Source organism: Eretmochelys imbricata, chromosome 12 (genome assembly GCF_965152235.1).
Source record: "Eretmochelys imbricata isolate rEreImb1 chromosome 12, rEreImb1.hap1, whole genome shotgun sequence".
Lineage (NCBI taxonomy): Eukaryota > Metazoa > Chordata > Testudines > Cheloniidae > Eretmochelys > Eretmochelys imbricata.
Window position 1 is genome coordinate 23,565,216 of NC_135583.1, and position 20,648 is coordinate 23,585,863.

Sequence of the window (20,648 nt, forward strand, 5' to 3'; positions counted from 1 at the left end):
TTGTTAGCAACTAGAACAATGCGTACAATCATAAGCAAGTGTAGGAATAAGGAATAGCTGTGTTGGGTGTATTTTTAAAAGCGCCCATAAGTAATTATGGTGCATCTAGCCCCCTTATGAAAGCAAAGAATTTCAAGGTATGAATAAAAGTTATAGCTAATATCCTGACCATAGCTCCGACTGTTATAAAACAAAATTTAAGAAACTCAATAGTATGAGGAAAAGACATTGCATCATTCCAGTTCTTCAGTTTACCTAAGTGTATTGCTTTTGGTAAGAATTCAGTGTAAGTGTCTTTAAAATTACTGTTTGATTTGCTTTATAGTGTGTCTCAAGAATTATTGCTGTAACATTAACACAAAAACACTCTGCTAGCCAAACAGTCCACATATCTTCAGTTAACTGTTTTATCACATCAGCTTTCCTGATTCAAAATTCTTGAACACAGTATGATTTCAATTAAATGGATATTCTAAATGTACAGTCTAATACAAAAGCCTGCATGTGGTAAGTTATTTTACACCCATCTTATTTAGTATTTAGAATACTTTTATCTTTATCACCAACTATTTTAAATTCATAATTGAAATTACGTGCTGAAAATAATTTTCTGTTCTGCAATTTGCTCCTTGAACAATGCTGGTGGAAATAAATCTGTAACAGTCCATTACTGTCCCAGCACTAGTGATGCTGGTTGCCAAGCTACAGATGATTAGTGACATCTAACCTACAAGTAATTCCTCCTTCCACTTTCTTCCTCTGTCAGTGAGGGGAGAGTGATAAAGATAAACCTTACAAAGCTAGAAATGCATTGAATTGACAGATGACGAGCGATGAATTTTTAATTTATATAGGAGACAGACATACTATAATATGTTAGTATTATTCCTTTAAAATGCTTGGCTTGGAGTGACTGGTAAATATGTTATCAGGAGACAATCCGAGCTAGAGGAATCTTGATGTATTGACAATACAGTGTTTAAGAGGTGAATGAAACAACATAAGTGAGGTATTTAAGCATAATTAATTATACTTACCACATTAAATTAAAAAATCTTTATAGTTAAAAATAAAAAGGATACTCCTAGCTTTATAATAATAGGATTAATCTGGCTTTTCAGCTATAGGTCTTTATCTATTTCAGTTTAGTATTTTTTAACATAACTGCTACAGCAAAATACAAAAGCTGAGCTGAGCTAAAACAGGAAAATTAGAAAATGAATAGCAAAGCAACTATCGGAACCTAACATAAATACTTTATTTTCTATCAGCTGTATGCATCATTTTATGCTCCAGTATGTGGGGTTTAGACTGGCTAACTTTAGCTCCTTTTCTTGGGGACATAAAGCCAATATCTAAGAGGCTCATATGATAGCACTATGGCTTTATGCCCTAGTGTATATCACATAATTCTCATTTAACTAGTTATTTTTTTAAACAGTTGGCACAGGCATGCATGGAGAAGAGGCATTTAAATAGTTAAAAATCCTAAGTAACCATTTCCCAAACAAATCAAGAATGATCAGAATACTCTATCTTTCTGCCAGTTCTCACAGATGCAGCAAAATTATGTTTATGTATCTACCAACAATTTAATGCCATCTAATAACACTGTATGCACTAACTAGAAACAGAACTGTGCTGATCTTGTAGACGTTGATGGCAGTCTGCTTGAGCTCTGGTTTCCATAATTTTTAAATCCATATTATCTCACAATGGCTGAGATGACTTGCAGTATGACTGCTTAATTAGCTCTCATTTATTTTGATTCTTTTATGCTGATAATGGGAATGTGTTATGAAGTCTTCCATCACAAGGAGGAAAAATCTCCTTAATGAACTATTTATATTAATAGGATATTTCAACACTGACAGTCATAATCTTGTCAAAATCTGTTAAACTATTTTTATTTTCCTTTTGTGCTCTTGATGGTGGCAATCTACACTAGTGGATAATAGAATATTAAGATGTCATTATATATCTTATATTCCAAAACCAGTCCCCTCCCGACTCATCTGACAAGGTTCTGTAACTGACTGATTTTACTTCCCATTTGTCAGAAAAACTGTCAGCAAAAAACAGTCCTTCAGTCTTCACTGAAAGATGATATTAAATAAATTATCATAGTCCTAGTGATGTATAGACACAAAAGAATTAAAGACTGGATTCAAGTTGATATTTGCTACATATTACTTTTTGTTGAGATGCAATGAGCCATTGGGAGGATTTTTAATTATAGGCTTAAGAACAGTGGTAGTCTTCCATGGAATACTCCTTCCCTGTAAGATTATATTTTGGAGGTGGGAAGAAGACAATAAAGAGCATTTCAGTATTTTCAGTATAGCTAAGAGATGAGTGAGAGAAGGCTCCCAGAGCATACCAGATGGAGCTGTGATTGAAAGCAAGTGTGTGCAGCTGCCCCGTTTTTACCACTCAATCCAGTTGGCTTGTTTTTGACTGTGACTGATTTACCTTTTCTGCTGCAGCAGTTCATCAAGGGTTTCTTGCTTGTCTTGCAGCAGCCGCTGGAGGTGCTTCATTTCACGCTGGTACTGAGAAGCCTTCCCAGCAAATTCCTCCTCTTGCTCAGTCATTTTGAGATTGATGTCTCCAAGCTTCCCAGCAGCTTTCTTTTTGTATACCTATGAGAGTTGAAGACCGTGGGGAAACTGTGATTATGGCAGTCTCAAGGATAGTTACTACTGACAAAATAACCAGCTAAATATGTTCCTTTCTTACTGTGGTTTGATCTTTAACTCACTGATGCCATGCTTAAATAAATCAGGTAAGTTGCACAGATATCTTTTTTAGAATATTTATTAATTGATAGGTATTATGCATGTACTTTCCACCTCATATATCAGAGATGTGTATAGTCTGAATACTACCTATTATGCTTATGTTTTTATTTTGGGTGAAAATGACAGAAATCAGGAAAACAAAATGGGTTTACTTTTCTGGGTGTAAAGCTGCTCTTCTCAGCATATGTTGCTTACCCACTAATTCAACGGTCAAGTCTAATTATTTGTCTACAGCACAAAGAAACAGGAGTAAATATTACTGGATGGCATGTTTTTGATCTTACCACAATGAGAAAAAATTAGACTGATTTCCGTATTAAATTAAGTGTATAATCAAAGATTATATAATCTCTGTTTTTATAATATGAAAAAAAATATTTTATTGGAATTACATGAACACTTTCTCCTGAAAAGGGTACTGTTCTAAAACAGCTCACAGAGTAATATATTGCCAGAAAATATGCTTAATACATTTGTCATGTTAAAATATTTTGCCACTTCAGCTAGTAGTTCATTTTTTTAAATGAATGCCCTCGTGAGTTTTTTTCCTTCCTATTAATAAAATAACCAATTATGCAGGTCTGAACCCTAGACATTTTTAAAAAATACTTTTGTATAAAATGTATCTTTTCAGCTTTTAGAATCAATTTCTGTTACACTGCATGTCACCATGTGGAACCCACAGAAGTGTATGGCTTGTCAGCTTAGCATCATGATGCCCCATGCACTTCCTTTGCATTTTTTTAAAACTTTTTTTTTCTGCTAATGATTGCAAATGGAAAACAACTCATCATAGGCTGTAATTTTGACACTCTCCTTACTACATCCATGTGATCTGAAAATAGAATTTTGTGCTGGAAGCAGCTCATGCAGTATGACTGGAAATTCTCTGAACTGAAATTTTGAAAATACTGATATTCAACTGTTGCAACTTCAAATATGCCCACACGGCTATCATCTTAACAAGACAGATTCTGCTTGCTTGTACATAGGTGTCCTAGGGAGATGGATACTGTAGAGAGCTCCCCCTTCCCCTTGTACATCAGCACAGGGAGCAGCTTAAGTTTCAGCAAAGCATTTAAACAAGTGCTTAATAGGGATGTTAAGTAGTTTTACTGGTTAATCCAACTTAACCATCAACCCCGGGCCGACCGGCCGGCCAACCCCAGCAGCCCTGCGCCAGCCAGTCAGGGCCCAGTTGGGAGGGGCCCCAACACGAGCTGCTGAATTGGTTAATCGTTTAAATGGTTAAATTTTTAAACGGTATTTATATCCCTAGTGCTTAAGTCCATCCCTATCCAGTAAAGGATTTAGAACTTGATCCTGAAAGGTGCTGATGACCCATGCACCATTCCAGCAAAAAACTTAAGCAGGTGAGTAGTCCCACTGAAGTCAATGGAACTATTCATGTGCTTAAGTGCTTTGCTGACTAAGGGTGGATATTCAAATTGGGCTTGGGCTTCCTGGTTCTCCACTGCCCTGTAATTCTGTAGCCATTTACAGCTGTGCAAAGTGGGCGTAAAACACGACTGTTCTAATTTGATAGTATTTTATGCCCACTTTGCATTGGCGTAAATGACTACCTAATGGAATGCAAGGCACAGGAGTGTTAGTGTCACCAGTGTGACAAACACCTAGACAAGACATGGCCCCACTCACATGCAGCTAGAGCTAACACAAGCTCCACCCTTTTAAGCAGCCTCAGAGGGTATGTCTACACAGTCTGTGGCAATAAGCCTCATGGCTCAGATGGGCAGACTTGGGTTTGTGGCGTTCACACTAGTGCTTTAGAAACAGCTGTGCAGACAACACTTTGAAGTTGCGGCTTGGGCTGGAGCTTGGGCTCTGAAGCCTATCCCCTCCCTAGCTTTCAGATCCTAAGCTCCATTCTGGGCCACATCATCAAAGCACTGTCTACACAGCGTGAGCTCCACAAACCCAGGCTCAGAGGTTTGCTTTCACAGGCTGTGTAGATATACCCAGAGAATGCACCCTGTAGGCATTCTACCTGTCTCTGCCCTCCATACAGGGGTGAAAGTAAGTCTCAGGTCTTACCGATACAAGGCTGAGCTGGGGCCCACTCTGGCCGCCAGAAGGGGCAGGGCCTACCGGCAAATGCCTCCTTCCCCCACCCCAGGGTAACAGTGGCAGCCAGGGGCTCTGGCAGCGGTTTAAAGGGCCCTGGGCAGTAGCAGCGGCCGGAGCCCTGGGCCCTTTAAATTGTCCCCGGAGCCCTGCCGCTGCTTCCCCAGGGCTCCGGCTGCCACTACCGCACCAGGCCCTTTAAATCGTCCCCGGGGCTCTGGCAGCAATTTAAAGGGCTGGGGGCTCCAGCCACTGCTGGGAGCTGCAGGCCCTTTAAATTGTGCTTAGGGAAGCTGATCCACCCCGGTACAGCGCACCGGCTCTTGACGGTACGCACCGGCTTACTTTCACCTCTGCCTCCATATGCTGAATTCATTTAGCAGCAGCTGCTGGTGTGGTATATATCCACACACTCCCAACAGAGCTGTGGCTTTAAAAGCCATAAAATAGCTCATAAGTTGGTCAAAAATGGGACAAACTTGGCAGTAGTCATTCCAGTTCTTAATCCTTCTGATTTACATTAATGTAGTTAAATAATGTTCTACATTTCAGGACTCTTGCAGTTGGGGAGGAGTCAACAAAATTGGGTGATAGATCCATATTAAATATTTGCCCCTCATCCGTTTTTCACTGTTCTGACATTTGTTTGGTTCTTAAACCTCTACAGAGTCACCACCTTTCTTAGAGCTAGATTGGTAGCTCTTGGGCCTTGCAGAGGACCAATCTCTTTCCTACAAGACTTACTCTCTGCCTAGACAGAGCCTGGGACAGTAACTGGGAAGTTCTGGCAGAGGCAGACAGATTGGAACACAAATTGTTTCTACAAGTCTACTCTGAGGACAGGTTACAAGTAGACATCCTTTCTGTCCTCCTCCATACTGGCTTCATAACCACATCTAAAAGAACAATTCAGATTAAGAACTACTTATCAACCCAGTCTATCTGCAATCCGCACCTGAACTCTGTATCATTTGCTGGGAGGAACTATTCTCTTTTCACAGAGGAGATCACCCACATCCAAGGTTTCTCAGGATACTCTGAACCAGAAACCACACAAACATAGTATCTTGACACCTTCCTACTCAAAGTTCTGTCCATTCATTCAACAGTAAGTCCAGAATACATTGAAGGAAGTGTAAAACCTTCTTTGGGTCCAACCCTTGCCCTTCCAAGTTCGCAAAAGAAAGTGAAGGATAAATCTGATTTCTTCCAAGAGAAATATGGTCAGTGCACAATTTGAAAAATTAACTCTTTCCATCTCTTTAAAGCATGCCATAATCCTATGAATTCTGAAGAAACCTTCACTAGATGCAATGGAACTTGACATCTATTGCCTGGTGTCAAATCTCCCTTGGACTTCTAGGTAGCATTGCATATGGTGGATCATACACTGCTGCTCTCTTAGGTAGAAGATGTGGCAAGTGTCAATGGAAATGTTCTAAAACTGTTTGAATCCTTCCTCAAAGGCTGTACACAGGATAATGATGGGCAAATACTCCTTTATCACTAGGCTTCTCGCCTGTAGAACAGCTCAAGATTTAATTATCTGTTCTGTCCTACTCAGCATCTATATATAGCCATTGGGGGGAAAGGTGAGACTGCATCACAGGCTCAAATACCAGAAATATACAGATAACATCTGTCTCTATTATTCACATATGCAAAGACCTCGATCACTCAGCTATCTTGGTGCCTGGTTAATATCAGGACATGGATGAGGAGCAGTTGGCTGAGACAAAACCAGGAATGAGGGAGGTTATGTTGAGGTGGCTTTAATATTTGTGTGTATGATCATCACAGTCATGCACTGAGGCTATAGCCATGCATTTGTGATCTCCTATACATATAGATACAGATATATCAAATCTGTTTTGACTAAGTTTCACATTAAGTAAAAAGAATTGTGCATTGAAGAGGCGTGTTATGATAAATGAAAATTCTGCATTTCATTAGTTTTTTCAGACTTACTAAATTCATGAACACTGTAGAGATAAAATACTCTGCAAACTGATTCAGTATTATGAAATGGTGTTAAAACACTGGACACAACTAGCGTTTTAACAAGCTTTCAGAAACACTGGCTTCTTGACACTGTCTGGAAAATGTATAGTCTGAGTCCCTTTTGGAGTAACACAACCCTCACCCCAGCCATGGGGACTTCTAGAGGAATTACTGTACTTCTACAGTAGTCACTTGAATTTCACTCTTGTGTCTTGTAACATTATATGAGATGTGCTATGCTATAATCAACTGTGTAGGATGATTTTCAGAAATGCTGTGCTTATTTTCTTCAATGGAAGTCACCATCCCCTTGCTCAATATCTCTGAAAATCAAACCATTAAGCACCCAATACTATAGTCCTCATGCAGGCCCACTGATTACAATGGCAGTTGCATGTGAATAAGAAGCAAAACAGGCTCTTAAAAAAGTACTTCCTGTCTTTTCTTAATAATCAGAACACCAATGCAGATGAAATTATTTCTGTTCAAATGTGTAGTATTTCCAACCCCAAGCTTCCAATATCATGTCAGGCCCCCAAAATTCACAAGATTGGCTTACAACTCATGACATTTTTAAACCAATAATGTGGCTTTCATTTGCCTTCTCATTTGAGTCTTTAGGTTGCACTCAGGCCATGTTTTCAAGCTTTCTGCAATGAGGAGGAGATGGTCTGCACAAATGGCTAGCCACTAATTTCCATTTCACAGAAACTGAACACTACCACAACAGCAGGACAGGTATCTAAAACAGCTGTAATAGGAAGTCACTAGGGTCACTTTTTGCCCTTGTCATCTTACTGCTTCATGCTAAGACCAGAGTTCAAAAGTTACATAAAAGTTAAAAGTAAACATCTATATTAATTTTTCTAGGTTATCCATTACAGTTCATCACCTGTCCGAAATTTTCTAGTCTTCCATGTTATTGAGTTCAGATGACAAAAGAACAAAATGTTGTTGTGCAAACTAGCATTTGATCTGCTAACCAACAGTAAAGCTTTGCTAATATTAAACACAAAACATTTATGCATGCGCGTAACATTACTTATGTGAGCAATTTCATTGTAGCCAATAGGACTGTTAAGCAAGTGCAGAAGTGTTTCAAGATTGGGGCCTAAAATTGCGAAAGGGAAAGAGTTAAGACTCCTACAGCAATATTAATTGCCACGTTTAACAACAGGAAAAGAAAATATTCTGTATGGGCAATGTTTAGTACAGTATTTCTACTCAAATTAAATCTACACCATAAAAATTGAGGCTCTGGTCCACAATATGCGGAACACAACTGAGATAACCTTGCTATGGGAGTTTTGATTTTGTATTTCTAGATTATATTTCAACTGCAACCCAAATAGAGCTTTCTGAATTTGATTTCCTTAAAAAAAAGTAATATGGGGGGGAACTTGCTCAGAATAATATTTTAAATGGCAGCAAATTAGGCTTTGAAACTCTCATTTCACTGAGGTAAAATGAGGTTGGTGAATGCAGAGTTCCCACAGTTGCTGCTATTTTCTGGCTAGAGTCAGTTTTCTGCAAGGCTGGCTTCTGTAAAGTGAAAAGCTCAGGTTTACATTGCAGTGGCTCTATAATTTACTTTTTTGAAAAATGAGGTTTGGAATGTGCAAAATTCAGCACAAACTGAGCATAAAATTGCAGCCTTTAAATTCACACTTACAGTTTTCACAGGTTCTTGATGTTAGTGCAGGATTTTTTTAGCAGACTGTGTTTTGTGTTTTTCAAAAGATACTTATCTCTCTCTGACAAATTGTCCCAACAGGAACAGTAGCCCTTGAGCCTGTCTGGCTGGGCAGGAAATATATGCAAACAGAGAGAGGCTTCTAGCGGCTCCATGGGATGGTCAGGATAAGAAATGGAGGGGGTTCTGTTCTTTGGGGCTGCTGGACTGCCTCCCACTTTCTGCTACCTTCATTAGACTGCTGAATATCTTAGATGCTTATTACACATATTCAGAAGTGAGTTTTCAGTAGTTTATAATTCAGTTAACCAAGTGATTTTTTCACACTTGGTTGCGGATGTTAAACCTCATTGTCATGGAGCATTATTTACATGCCAAGTTCAACCATCCTTAATACCTGCACAGAACAAAGTGCAGCAATCTTCACACTTGTAAAAGTGCATATTTCCAACTCACTGACTCAACCAGTTGAATAGATTTGGCTCATATTTTATTTACCAACCCCCCTCCCCACCCCCCAAAATCCACACACCCTTCTGTTAAGATCAGCCATAGAATATTTCAGCCCAGACAGTGAATATTTTTTCAAATTATGAATGTGTGAGTACGGGGCTTATAAGTGAAACCTTAACTATTGTATAGCAGTTGATGCCAAGCAAATGCTATAATTGTGTCTTCAGAACAAAAATTTAACACATTGTAGTACAGACAGTCAATTTCACTTGTCTTTCAGAGTTCATCATTTAAAAGGTTCTTTTCTCCATTTTTCTGCTCATGCATGTCTTTCTGCACTCTATTTTTACCTTCTTCCCATTAAGTTCACAGCTATGGCTGCTTAGATTCGAACTTAAATATTAATATTTTACATTACCAAAATAATCCATAAGAAAATGTTAGATAAATTAATTTTGTGCATGGTTGCTGTTCTGTATGTTAAATATAATAGGGCTTGATTCTCATACCAAGACTTCAACCTAAACCTTAACTTAAGGTAGTAGATGGTATCTCCCTAAGGAAAGAATAAGTCTTCTTAATTACACATACGTATCCTTTTTGTGCAGATACTTAAGAAGCCACGGCTAACAGAAAGTACATTTTTATTAAAAGAGAAAAAGAATGAACATCATAAATTAAATGGCTGAGTTGTTAGGACAAAGGCAGAACCCATTATTTGGAGACGGGCCTCACTGTTTTTGACAGTCGTGTTCCTTGATACCTGAGAATGATCTGTCAGTGAACCTGGAAAAATGGCTCAAGATTTAATAGACTGAGCGTGACCAATACCTGCCTAGTTATATTGGGTTGTTTGCAGCACAGGCGGCTCCCAGTCGGCAGCACAGCAGGGCTAAGCAAAGCAGGCTGCCTGCCTGCCTGCCAGCCCGATGCTGCTCCCAGAAGGGGCCAATGCACCTCAGGCCACTTGGGGGTGTCAAGGTTCCTCCCCCACTCTGAACTCTAGGGTACAGATGTGGGGACCTGCATGAAAACCTCCTAAGGTTACTTTCACCAGCTTAGGTTAAAACTTCCCCAAGGTACAAATTAATTTTATCCTTTGTCCCTGGATCTCCACTGCCACCATCAAACTCTAACTGGGTTTACCGGGAAACGTAGTTTGGACACGTCTTTCCCCCCCAAATCCTCCCAACCCTTGCACCCCACTTCCTGGGGAAGGTTTGGTAAAAATCCTCACCAATTTGCATAGGTGACCACAGACCCAAACCCTTGGATCTGAGAACAATGAAAAAGCATTCAGTTTTCTTACAAGAAGACTTTTAATAGAAGAAATCCCCTCTGTAAAATCAGGATGGTAGATACCTTACAGGGTAATTAGATTCAAAACATAGAGAATCCCTCTAGGCAAAACCTTAAGTTACAAAAAAAGACACACAGACAGGAATAGTCATTCTATTCAGCACAGTTCTTTTCTCAGCCATTTAAAGAAATCATAATCTAACACATACCTAGCTAGATTACTTACTAAAGTTCTAAGACTCCATTCCTGGTCTATCCCCGGCAAAAGCAGCATACAGATAGACACAGACCCTTTGTTTCTCTCCCTCCTCCCAGCTTTTGAAAGTATCTTGTCTCCTCATTGGTCATTTTGGTCAAGTGCCAGCGAGGTTACCTTTAGTTTCTTAACCCTTTACAGGTGAGAGGATTTTTCCTCTGGCCAGGAGGGATTTTAAAGGGGTTTACCCTTTCCTTTATATTTATGACAGGGGGACACGTGGCTCCGCACACTGACCCTCTTTGCAAGCACTGCCCCCACAGCTCCCATTGGCCGCAATTCCCTTTTCACAGCCAATGGGAGCTGCGGGGGCGGTGCTTGCGGGCAGGCGCAGCAGGCCCTCCCCCCCGCCTCCACAGGGGCATGCTGTGCTGGTCGCTTCTGGAAGTGGCATGGGGTCTTAGTGGCTGCGCTGCATGGCAGGACTTTTAACAGCCAGAAATTGCAATAGACTGGGAGAGTCTCCAGGATCAACCAGTCGATCGCAATTGACCAGTTGGTGACCACTGCTCAAGAGAAAAGGAAAACTAAAACATTCAGGCCAAAATGGCTATCTGAGGGATTTTAGGAGGCTGGGTTCTTTTCTGGGAAGCCTTGACTGACAGCTTTTAACTGTCCACAGTCTCTAATCACAAGGTATACTAAGATTAGCGTAGGCAAACGTAAGTACACATGTGACAAACTGACAGTATCCTGAAGAAACCTTATGGAATGAAGGTACACTTTATCAAATTAAGATAAACTTTCTGAATTAGGGTTAATATCTTTGGGGTACATTGTATGAAAAATGCAGTTGTGTGTGTTGTGGCACTGTATGTACTTTCTCTAGTAGGGTGGGGGAATATGCTAATGAACTTCCTGGTTATCAGCCATTGTAGCCATCCCCCCTGGGAGCAAATGCACATAGTTGTTCGAACTGGATTCTCCAGAGAACAAAAGGCAAAGAAAAGACTTTCTGGATAAATAACCTGGGTTTGATGGACTCAGAGCCTTCTTCCTGATCCAGCACATGGACAGGACCCCTGGTCCACAGAGGGCCCCAATCCTTAGGATAGGCTTGGAAGGACTGGGCCTGCCAGAATCCATGATAGGGTGAACTCTGACAAGCTTACTAGGATGCATGTAGGTTCTTTTATTGTTTTCTCTGTAATGCATTTTACCTTAAGAATAAAGTAGGCTTGCTTAGAACTGTGTGGTAACTTGTATATCTGTGGCAATCACTCTATCAGTCTCTGAAGAGAAAGCAAGCAGGTCTGTTTAAGCAGACTGCCTTTGTTGGGAAATACACAGTGCAATCAGGGAGCTGTGCAGCCTGGCCATATCCCGATCAGAAGGGAGTGAGATGTGAGAGGCAACAATTGGGAAGCTGGAAGCCTGTGAGTGGGTGACCTTGCTGGACCACAGAGGGGAAATTCAGGTGCTGTTGCCCTGAACTGTGACAACACGCTCACCTGTTTACTAATCCAAAACCTTTGTCTATTGATTTAAACTGCTAAAATGCTTAAAGTGTGGGGTTTCTTCTTTTTTGCCAGTGTTTCCAGCCAGACCTGGAAAAAATGGACATTGCAGCTTCTTTGATTCCACCTCTCAAGGGACACCGATTTTTGCTTCCCCTGTTTTCAGATTCAACAGGCTACAGAAACACTAGGTGTCATTTACCTATTAAAGATTTTGTTTTCACTGATCAATGTGGAATAGCATCATTAACACAGGCAAATTACCATGCTTCATTGTACTCTGTCCATGGTACATTAGAGGCCCTTTCCCATTGGTAAAACTGGGCCTATTCTTCTGTAAGATGAGGGGCCCATTGGCAGTTCCTTGGCAAGTTAGACAGAGGAACTATTTAATGAAAGAGAGAGTAGCCTAATGAGGGGAAGAAATTGAACATGACACGTGCAGGGAAAAATACCAAAAGATTGATCTATAAATCATCAAATTATTTCACTGAAATGTTTATCAAGTTTCCCTGAGCAGACTTTGCTTGAGAGAAGGGCCTGCAATTTTGGGGGAAATGGATTAACAAAATTATTCGCAGTGTGTTTTACAAAAATCAAGCTTTCCATTCCTTTCCGGTATCAAGTGGAGTGCCCCAAGGGTCAGTCCTCGGGCTGGTTTTGTTCAAATCTTCATAAAATATCTTCATCTGCAAGTTTGCAGATGACACTAAACTGGGAGGAGAGGTAGATACGCTGGAGGGTAGGGATAGGATACAGAGGGACCTAGACAAATTAGAGGATTGGGCCAAAAGAAATCTGATAAAGTTCAAAAAGGACAAGTGCAGATTCCTGCACTTAGGATGGAAGAATCCCATGCACCGCTACAGACTAGGGACCGAATGGCTCGGCAGCAGTTCTGCAGAAAAGGACCTAGGGGTTACAGTGGACAAGAAACTGGATATGAGTCAACAGTGTGCCCTTGTTGCCAAGAAGGCCAATGGCATTTTGGGATTATATGTAGGGGCATTGCCAGCAGATCGAGGGACGTGATCATTCCCCTTTATTCAACATTGGTGAGGCCTCATCTGGAGTACTGTGTCCAGTTTTGGGCTCCACCCTACAAGAAGGATGTGGAAAAATTAGAAAGAGTCCAGCGGAGGGCAACAAAAATGATTAGGGGACTGGAACACATGACTTATGAGGAGAGGCTGAGGGAACTGGGATTGTTTAGTCTGCGGAAGAGAAGAATGAGGGGGGATTTGATAGCTGCTTTCAACTACCTGAAAGGGGGTTCCAAAGAGGATGGATCTAGACTGTTCTCAGTGGTAGCTGACGATAGAACAAGGAGTAATGGTCTCAAGTTGCAGTGGGGGAGGTTTAGGTTGGATATTAGGAAAAACTTTTTCACTAGGAGGGTGGTGAAACACTGGAATGCGTTACCTAGGGAGGTGGTGGAATCTCAATCTCCTTCCTTAGATATTTTTAAGGTCAGGCTTGACAAAGCCCTGGCTGGGATGATTTAGTTGGGGATTGGTCCTGCTTTGAGCAGGGGTTTGGACTAGATGACCTCCTGAGGTCCCTTCCAACCCTGATATTCTACGATTCTATGATTAAATTGACATAGCATACAGAACAGATTTCCATAACCTTGGCTTCTGAAGGTTGAATGCAATAATAATGGTAATTGCCAGACAAATTACACATTAAACTTGTTTTACTGAAGTCAGTGGAAGAAAGCAAATGAATTATGTTTCAGTCATAAATTTATTTGTCTAGAATTGAAAAACTGAGTTAAACTAGTATGTTGAGATTTCTTTAAAAAAAGGTTAAAAATTCAATAGACCACCAAACATTTTTTCTTCTAAAAATAGTGACACTTTCTACAGAGAAAATACCAGTTCCTATGCTGAGGATGTAAAATTGACTCTAAAATGTAACTTACAAAGAAGATTCAAAAATTAAACAGCAAGCTTCTTTGAAATATACTTCAAACTGCACATATGAAGGAAACAGAATAATTTAGGGTTCCGCTCATTCCACTGTAACAATTTGTAATTATTGGTGTTTAAATCTTGATAGATGTTTCACTTAAGTCTACTTTTTTATCCCTACCAACTATATAGTCTCACTTCAGTGGTCAAACAGTTCATGGTTCATAGGTCAAAGACTCCTACACCTGTTGCCAACATGAAGGAGGCTGTTAGATACCAATGTGATAGTTCACTTGCCAAGGTGATTTATACCTTTTAAAGGGTCTGTTATTACACACAAATAGGTAAACATAAACCGAGAGTAAAGAAAATCAAGATCGAGACAGTCCCAAAAATAAAAATGGTGGAAAGACTCAATCCATGAATTCAAATACTTTAGGCTCCAATCCTGCGAACATATGGGCATGTAACTTCATGTACATTAATTCAATAGGACCATTATCTTAATAAAGTTATTTATATGTGCAAGTGTTTCCAGGATCGATATCTTAATTTTTACTATTTTAAAAGAATGTGCAACTTTAATGCAAGCAGAGATTGGGTCTCATCATGCACCTATTTAAGTCAATAACAAAGCTTTCACTCCTCTTGCCTGTTTCCATTAACACAAAACCTGCTATGTAGTAATTTGAGCCTGATGTTCTGAGAAAGGACTAATTTTACTTACTAACAAATCAGAGTGGAAATAAACTAAACTTTTCTGGAAAAAAGCGGAGAAAAAAACACATTGCTGAGAAATGGAGGGTCACACTGGTCAGAAATTGCTACAGCTTCACAAACATCTGTATAATCCCAAAGCATTACTAATACAAATGTCATAGGGAAACCACTATAGTTAAACAATCATGTCTCTGTTCAGTAACTTTAAATATATAGCACAGCTAAAATGAACAACTGTGACGCCTCCTTTTTGGCTTCACACATATAGAACAATGTTACAGGAGTATTCATGAATGATAACAAGATTCTTCTCCAAGGCAAAGCAAACTATAAACGCTTGTCAATGTTAGATTGTAGGAAGTGCCTTAGTAGTCGTTTTGGGCTATATTACTCATACCTTGAATTACAAAAACTGTAAAAACACTTTTGCAACTTAACTTGATGGCATTTTTAAAACTCTTTGTTCCACTGGTGAACATTAAAATATCAACAGTATTCAATAACTGGCAATCTCAGATACGAAAAATCGGTTTCTGCCAGTCAGAACTGATGTATTCAGGTAAAGCTGGATCAAGAATCTTGCCTATATATACCCACAGGGTGCTTGGTTCAGACAGTTAAAACAGCCCTTGCGTTTTCAGGAAAAAATGAAATTCTAAAAGGCAGGGATCCTGTGAGAAGTGATGGGGAGGGGAAATGGTTATGTGAGGTGAGACTTAAACTCATGGTCTTCTGCCTCCTGGCCCAATGCACCTTTCCCTAGATCAAAAAGCATTTTTATATAGTAGTGAGGGGGGGGAAACATCCTTGTTTTTTCTCTCATCCAGATGATCTGGTCTTCATGGCTGCTTTAAAGTGATGCACGAGGGTCAACTGTGCTGGGAAAACATGTGCACTGCAGATGGAATTCTCAGAACGTGTAAGAAGCAAGCACTACTGCCCATATGAAAATGGCGATTTTTCTGCAGCTTACATTCAGTCTGAGCCAGATACCAAGCATAGAAAACTTGAGCCAAAACAGCTAACATTTGACAAGTTATATGCAATTGAAAACAAAGGGGGTTATAGTGGAATATTAGGCAATTTTAATACGAGGCTTGGTTCCAGCTCCTTTGCCTACTTCTTAAAACCAACAGTACAATTTATTCTTGGGAAAATTAATGTCAAACAGATTTTCAGGTATATGGTAACTTACTGTTTCTCTGACTTCTTCTTTTGACAGTGTGCCTAAATTAAAGATGAGTTACCCTCACACTGAAGGGGAAGAAAAGGTGCCAAATGATGAGCTGGAGTGCAAAATTTGTTACCATAGATTTAATATTCATAGCTGTAAACCCAAAATACTGAACTGTCTTCACAGAGTATGTGCTAGATGTCTCACTAAAATACTTCACATAGGAGACGGCTATCCTTGCATTAGTTGTCCTTTTTGCCGCCATGAGACAGAGTTGCATGAAGATGAAGTTGAAGGACTACCTAATGATACAAACGTTATGTCCAAACTCGTGTTAAAAGACAAAACAATATGGAATTCCGACTGTAAAGAAGTAGTTTTAACACCAAAGAACTTGGCTTCCTCAAGCCCTTCTCACGGATCTTCAAACTGCTTAGTAATAACAATTATGGAAGTACAGAGGGACTCTACTAGGACTCCAAGCCAAAACACTATCTCAGATTATTATGCAGACCATAGCCTTGACTCAGTATCTGTCAGTTCTCACACTCAGCTAAACCAAGATCTCTTCTCTAAGTTTTGTAATCATGTACCCAGAATACTGGTGTGGCTGTTAGGATTTTTCTACTTTGGCTCACTGCCTCTTGGAATCTATTTATTAGTGATGCAGAAAGTGACACTAGGAATTGTGTGTGTCAGTTTTGTTCCCTCAAGTCTAACTGTATGTCTTGTGTATGGTTTCTGTCAATGCCTCTGCCAGGGAATGTGTGACTGCTCTTCAAGAAGCTGAGAGGAACTGCGTTATCAAACTATACATTTTAATTAAACTTTGAATGATAACTACAGACTTCCAATATTATGGACTATTAAGGTGATTGCAATATGATTTTAAGTCTTTCATGGTCCCATTTCTTAGCTATAACTAGCACAAAGGCCTATGTTTAAACAAACAAAAGCACCACAACCATTTGTGTAAACACTAGAAAATTGGCAAGGTAATATTATTATTAAATAGGTGATAGCTAATATCACCTTTTCCTTGAACAATGTATAATTTCATAAACACCTCATCGTGTCAAGAATTCACAGGTGAAAGTGATAAAAATGAAATTGATGTTTTCTACATTATGCTCGTACTATTTTTTTTAAAAAGAATGAAGATCAGAAATATTTTGAGTACAACTTGCTATAAAAACATATTTCAAGCATTACCTTAAATTACTTTTCCAAATTCTGTTTGGTATTTTACTGGACACTTAAATGCTCGGATGATGAGAACCAATACAGGATCTAGAATTAAAAGCAAAATAAAAGTGCAATATTTTTTTTAAATTAAGAACTCATGTACTGTTAAAATCTTGGAGAAAGCAATTTATAGTTAAACTAAATCTCAAAGGGACATAAAAACAAATCAAGTATTTTCAAAAGAGACGTTTCCAGAATCTTTTCAGAAACTACAGCTATTTCTGAAATACAATGCTCTGAATAGTGTATGTCAGAGTACGTCAGAGTAGAAATGGTTTTAAGAACGGTCTTCAAAATGTTCAATAAAAACATGCCTACTAATGTATATGGTGACTTAAAATCAAGGCATTAATTACAGGCAATTTTAAAAAAATACAGAAATAAGTTTTTATTTTATATTAACGATAATTCCATAGGCAAAAATGGTTGATTCATTTTTCTGAACATTTTTATTGAACCTACTTGATATTGTTACATTAAATTTTATTTTTTAAAAGGTAATTGAATTTTGTATGGTTCTAGTGTAAACCAAAATCTAAATTGCAAAATGGTAATGCAAAACGAGGGCTTTATATAAAGATTTGTACAAAATAATTATCTAGTAAATCTCCAAACTACCAATGGGTAGGACTTCTGAAGAATAATGGAATTTTGGTAGCAAGTTAAGAATAAACCTGCAGAGCTTTAAAATAGGTGTTCTTACAAATCAATGTAATAAACATTATATATAAAAAAGAATGTTTTGATGCTTTTTTTAAGTGGTAATGCACTATTTCATTTTAAAGCAATCTATAGCTATCCCAAATGTTGTTTAGTATGTCCACAGATTAAATATCACTCCTGATATATTTTTCATTGAGGCCTCAAAATCAAACATAATTTAACTTGTACTGTATGCAACTCAAAAGGAAATGTAAGGAATTATTTTTGTTTTCTCCAGAAGAGCATACAAAAAGGTGGAACTGTATGCCACAAGCCAAATCCACTCATGCGCAAAGGCTAACTAAACTGGCTTCACAGAGGGATGGCATTCTCCCTGCCAGGCTTGTGTATACCCTCAGTGATGGGGATACGTGCTGAATGACTGTTCAACCTCAGCCTGCTCCCTCCTTTCCCTTTCCCCCAAATAACCTTTTCGGTGCTATGGGAGGAGCTCCACAAAGTCTCCCAATAGCCTGCCATTCTCCAACATGCCCCCACTCCACTGCTTTTTGGTTGTCACAAGTCTGCAAAGCTAAAGGGTGTAGGGTTTGCCAAAACATGAACTTCACTCATTTATCAAATTGTTTTTAAAAAGTAGAAATATAGGGTCTTTATTACGGATACATTCAGTACTATGTACTCCTTCATTTTCTAACCATCTCTCATTCCCTGTTGGCAGTCACCCAAGACTCTGCGCTCCCATCTTCATTTTAGGATTAGATGTCTCATTTATACAATCCAACTTCTATTTCCTAGAGTGCCCCTCTCCCTAGTGCCAAAGGCAATAAAAGATGCTCTTTTCCAATGTTGCAACACAGTCCGCAAGGGCCTTTGTAAAAGTTTATACTCTAGCCTTTCTAGAAAATAAGTGTATTGTTAATTACTACTGTTAGTAGTATTAAAAGCCCAACACAGGGCTGGATCCCTCATTGTGCTACACACTGTGAAAATGTATAGTAAGAGACAATCTCTGCCTTGAAAAACCTCCTTGTCACAGGTTGTTGCTACAACTCAGAGAACACTGATTTGATTATTCAAGTTCTGGTCTCTTGCTATCTAATCCAGCAGGGGCTGATAGTTTTGTGACCATAAGAGGCTCAGTTCTTGGGAAAGAAGGACTATATAGTACCTCATATTGCTTTGCAGTGATCCCATGAATGATTTAAGGACAGCACTGACGAGCTCCTAAGCATTTTCCTATCCCACTTACAGTAGCGTCTGTGTAGTCCCAACAGACACTGCTATTCAAAAATTCCAAGGTTGTACACTCAAAGCATGTTTATCACCTACAGTGGAAGATCCACACAAGCAAACTTCAAAGATGAAAACATCCTTTTCTCCTTCCACACTCCTTATACTGGAAACTCTTGAATCTTTGTTGCCTCCACTGGCAAAACCACAGACTACAATATGGCTCGATGTGAGAAACTGTGCTACTAGTTAGGATTAAAAAGGTACCGCAACTATAAAAATATTTAACAACTTTGATAGTACTTGTGCTTTGATCAAAATTTAAGCTTTATTTTAATTTTTTCCCAGTTTTAAATCAGTACAAGAATCAGACTCTCTAGAGACCACTCAATGACTTGTTTTTCTGTATATCGGATATTGTGGTTAAATTATCTGTCAAAATCTCTATTTAATAGGACGGATTATCTGATATACGATTAGAGTGTAAACAAATTACAAGTGCTTGTAACAAAGACCTAAAGAGCATAGTTCAGATTACACTGTAATCATGATTGCTGAATATGCTGCCATAAACTTACTTCTGAGTGGTTATGTCATATGCCTAATTAACATTTTTATTTTTGTTTTCAAGTTTTTTTGTTTAAGAAAGCTTTGTTAAAGACTTATGTATTTTTTTTTACTTTTTATTAGTTCCTATTTATGTTTTTCCCTTCTTTATTGCTGTAGTGCCCAGTCAGCTTTTTCAAATTTGTGTTAACAATCAAGGGTCCGAATGTATTTAAAGTTTCTCTTGTGCTCTAGATTTAACAGTCTTCTGAAAATAAGAGACTTTGTCACTGAAAGTTGGTAGTGTGTACTGCACCTAAACTATTGGCTAATTTTTCTGAAAATGTTGCTTTCTCCAGCTCATACAGTAGTGTCATGTAATATGACAAAAATGCACTTTAAATAAATGCAGATTTTCTGACATTTAAGAAGATTACAAACTGGCATCTTTTTAAGGGATGCATTTACTAAGCTCAGATACATATGAATGGGAGAAAAAGCATGGCTCAAGCATGATTTTATAACTGTATTGGTACTCTAGAGTTGTGTAAGATTGCTACAGTGGTGCTTTGATTGTGATTACCTCCCCTAAAAACTGCACTGCTTAATTTTTTAACCGAGCATTGGTAAATGATAAACCTGAAAGAGTTCAAAATAAAATGAATCTGTATTTGTTCAATTTTCTTTGGCGTTTGACATCACTTATGATGTATAATCAGGATTCCTGTACAGCCAATCAGCTTCCCTGCTGAATGTGTGAGTCTTTATTTAGAACATCTGTGTTGAGAAAACATAGGAAAATGCGGCAGTAAATCTGTAGAAACTTAAGGGCATCCAGATGAAAGCATAATAACAAACTACTTTTAATTCCCTTTTTGAAAATGATTAGATTTCAAGGTGACTGTCCCTTTTATTAAAATAATTCTTCATAGAATACTGAGGGGGCATAGGGTTAGCTTGGCACTTTATACTGGTGCTGATGGTGCATGGCAGCAGAGGGTGCTTGAGCCGCCCCAACAGGTACCACTGAGGGAAAAATTTCCAGCGATCATGCTCAGGATGCGTGCACTTAGAGTGGAATGCACATGTGCAATCTCTCAAAGAAGAATAAA

The 20,648-nt window shown here is 38.9% G+C and overlaps 2 protein-coding genes across 3 annotated transcripts in view; one reads left to right on the forward strand and one right to left on the reverse strand.

Annotated features, from left to right (window-relative positions):
• Positions 1–20,648, reverse strand: part of CEP89 (centrosomal protein 89) — a 137,026-nt gene that overhangs the window by 14,424 nt on the left and 101,954 nt on the right. For both annotated transcript variants that reach the window (XM_077830940.1, XM_077830941.1), the window contains one exon: positions 2,473–2,642. In XM_077830940.1, the coding sequence (XP_077687066.1) occupies positions 2,473–2,642 (170 nt within the window). The remainder of the gene's footprint in view (positions 1–2,472; positions 2,643–20,648) is intronic.
• LOC144273016 (E3 ubiquitin-protein ligase RNF182-like) lies at positions 15,917–16,642 on the forward strand. Its single transcript, XM_077831459.1, has one exon. The coding sequence runs from the start codon at positions 15,917–15,919 to the stop codon at positions 16,640–16,642; it is 726 nt and encodes a 241-aa protein (XP_077687585.1).

Coding starts and splice junctions, on each gene's coding strand:
- LOC144273016 (XM_077831459.1), top strand. CDS start 15,917: ATGAGTTACCCTCACACTGAAGGGGAAGAAAAGGTGCCAAATGATGAG.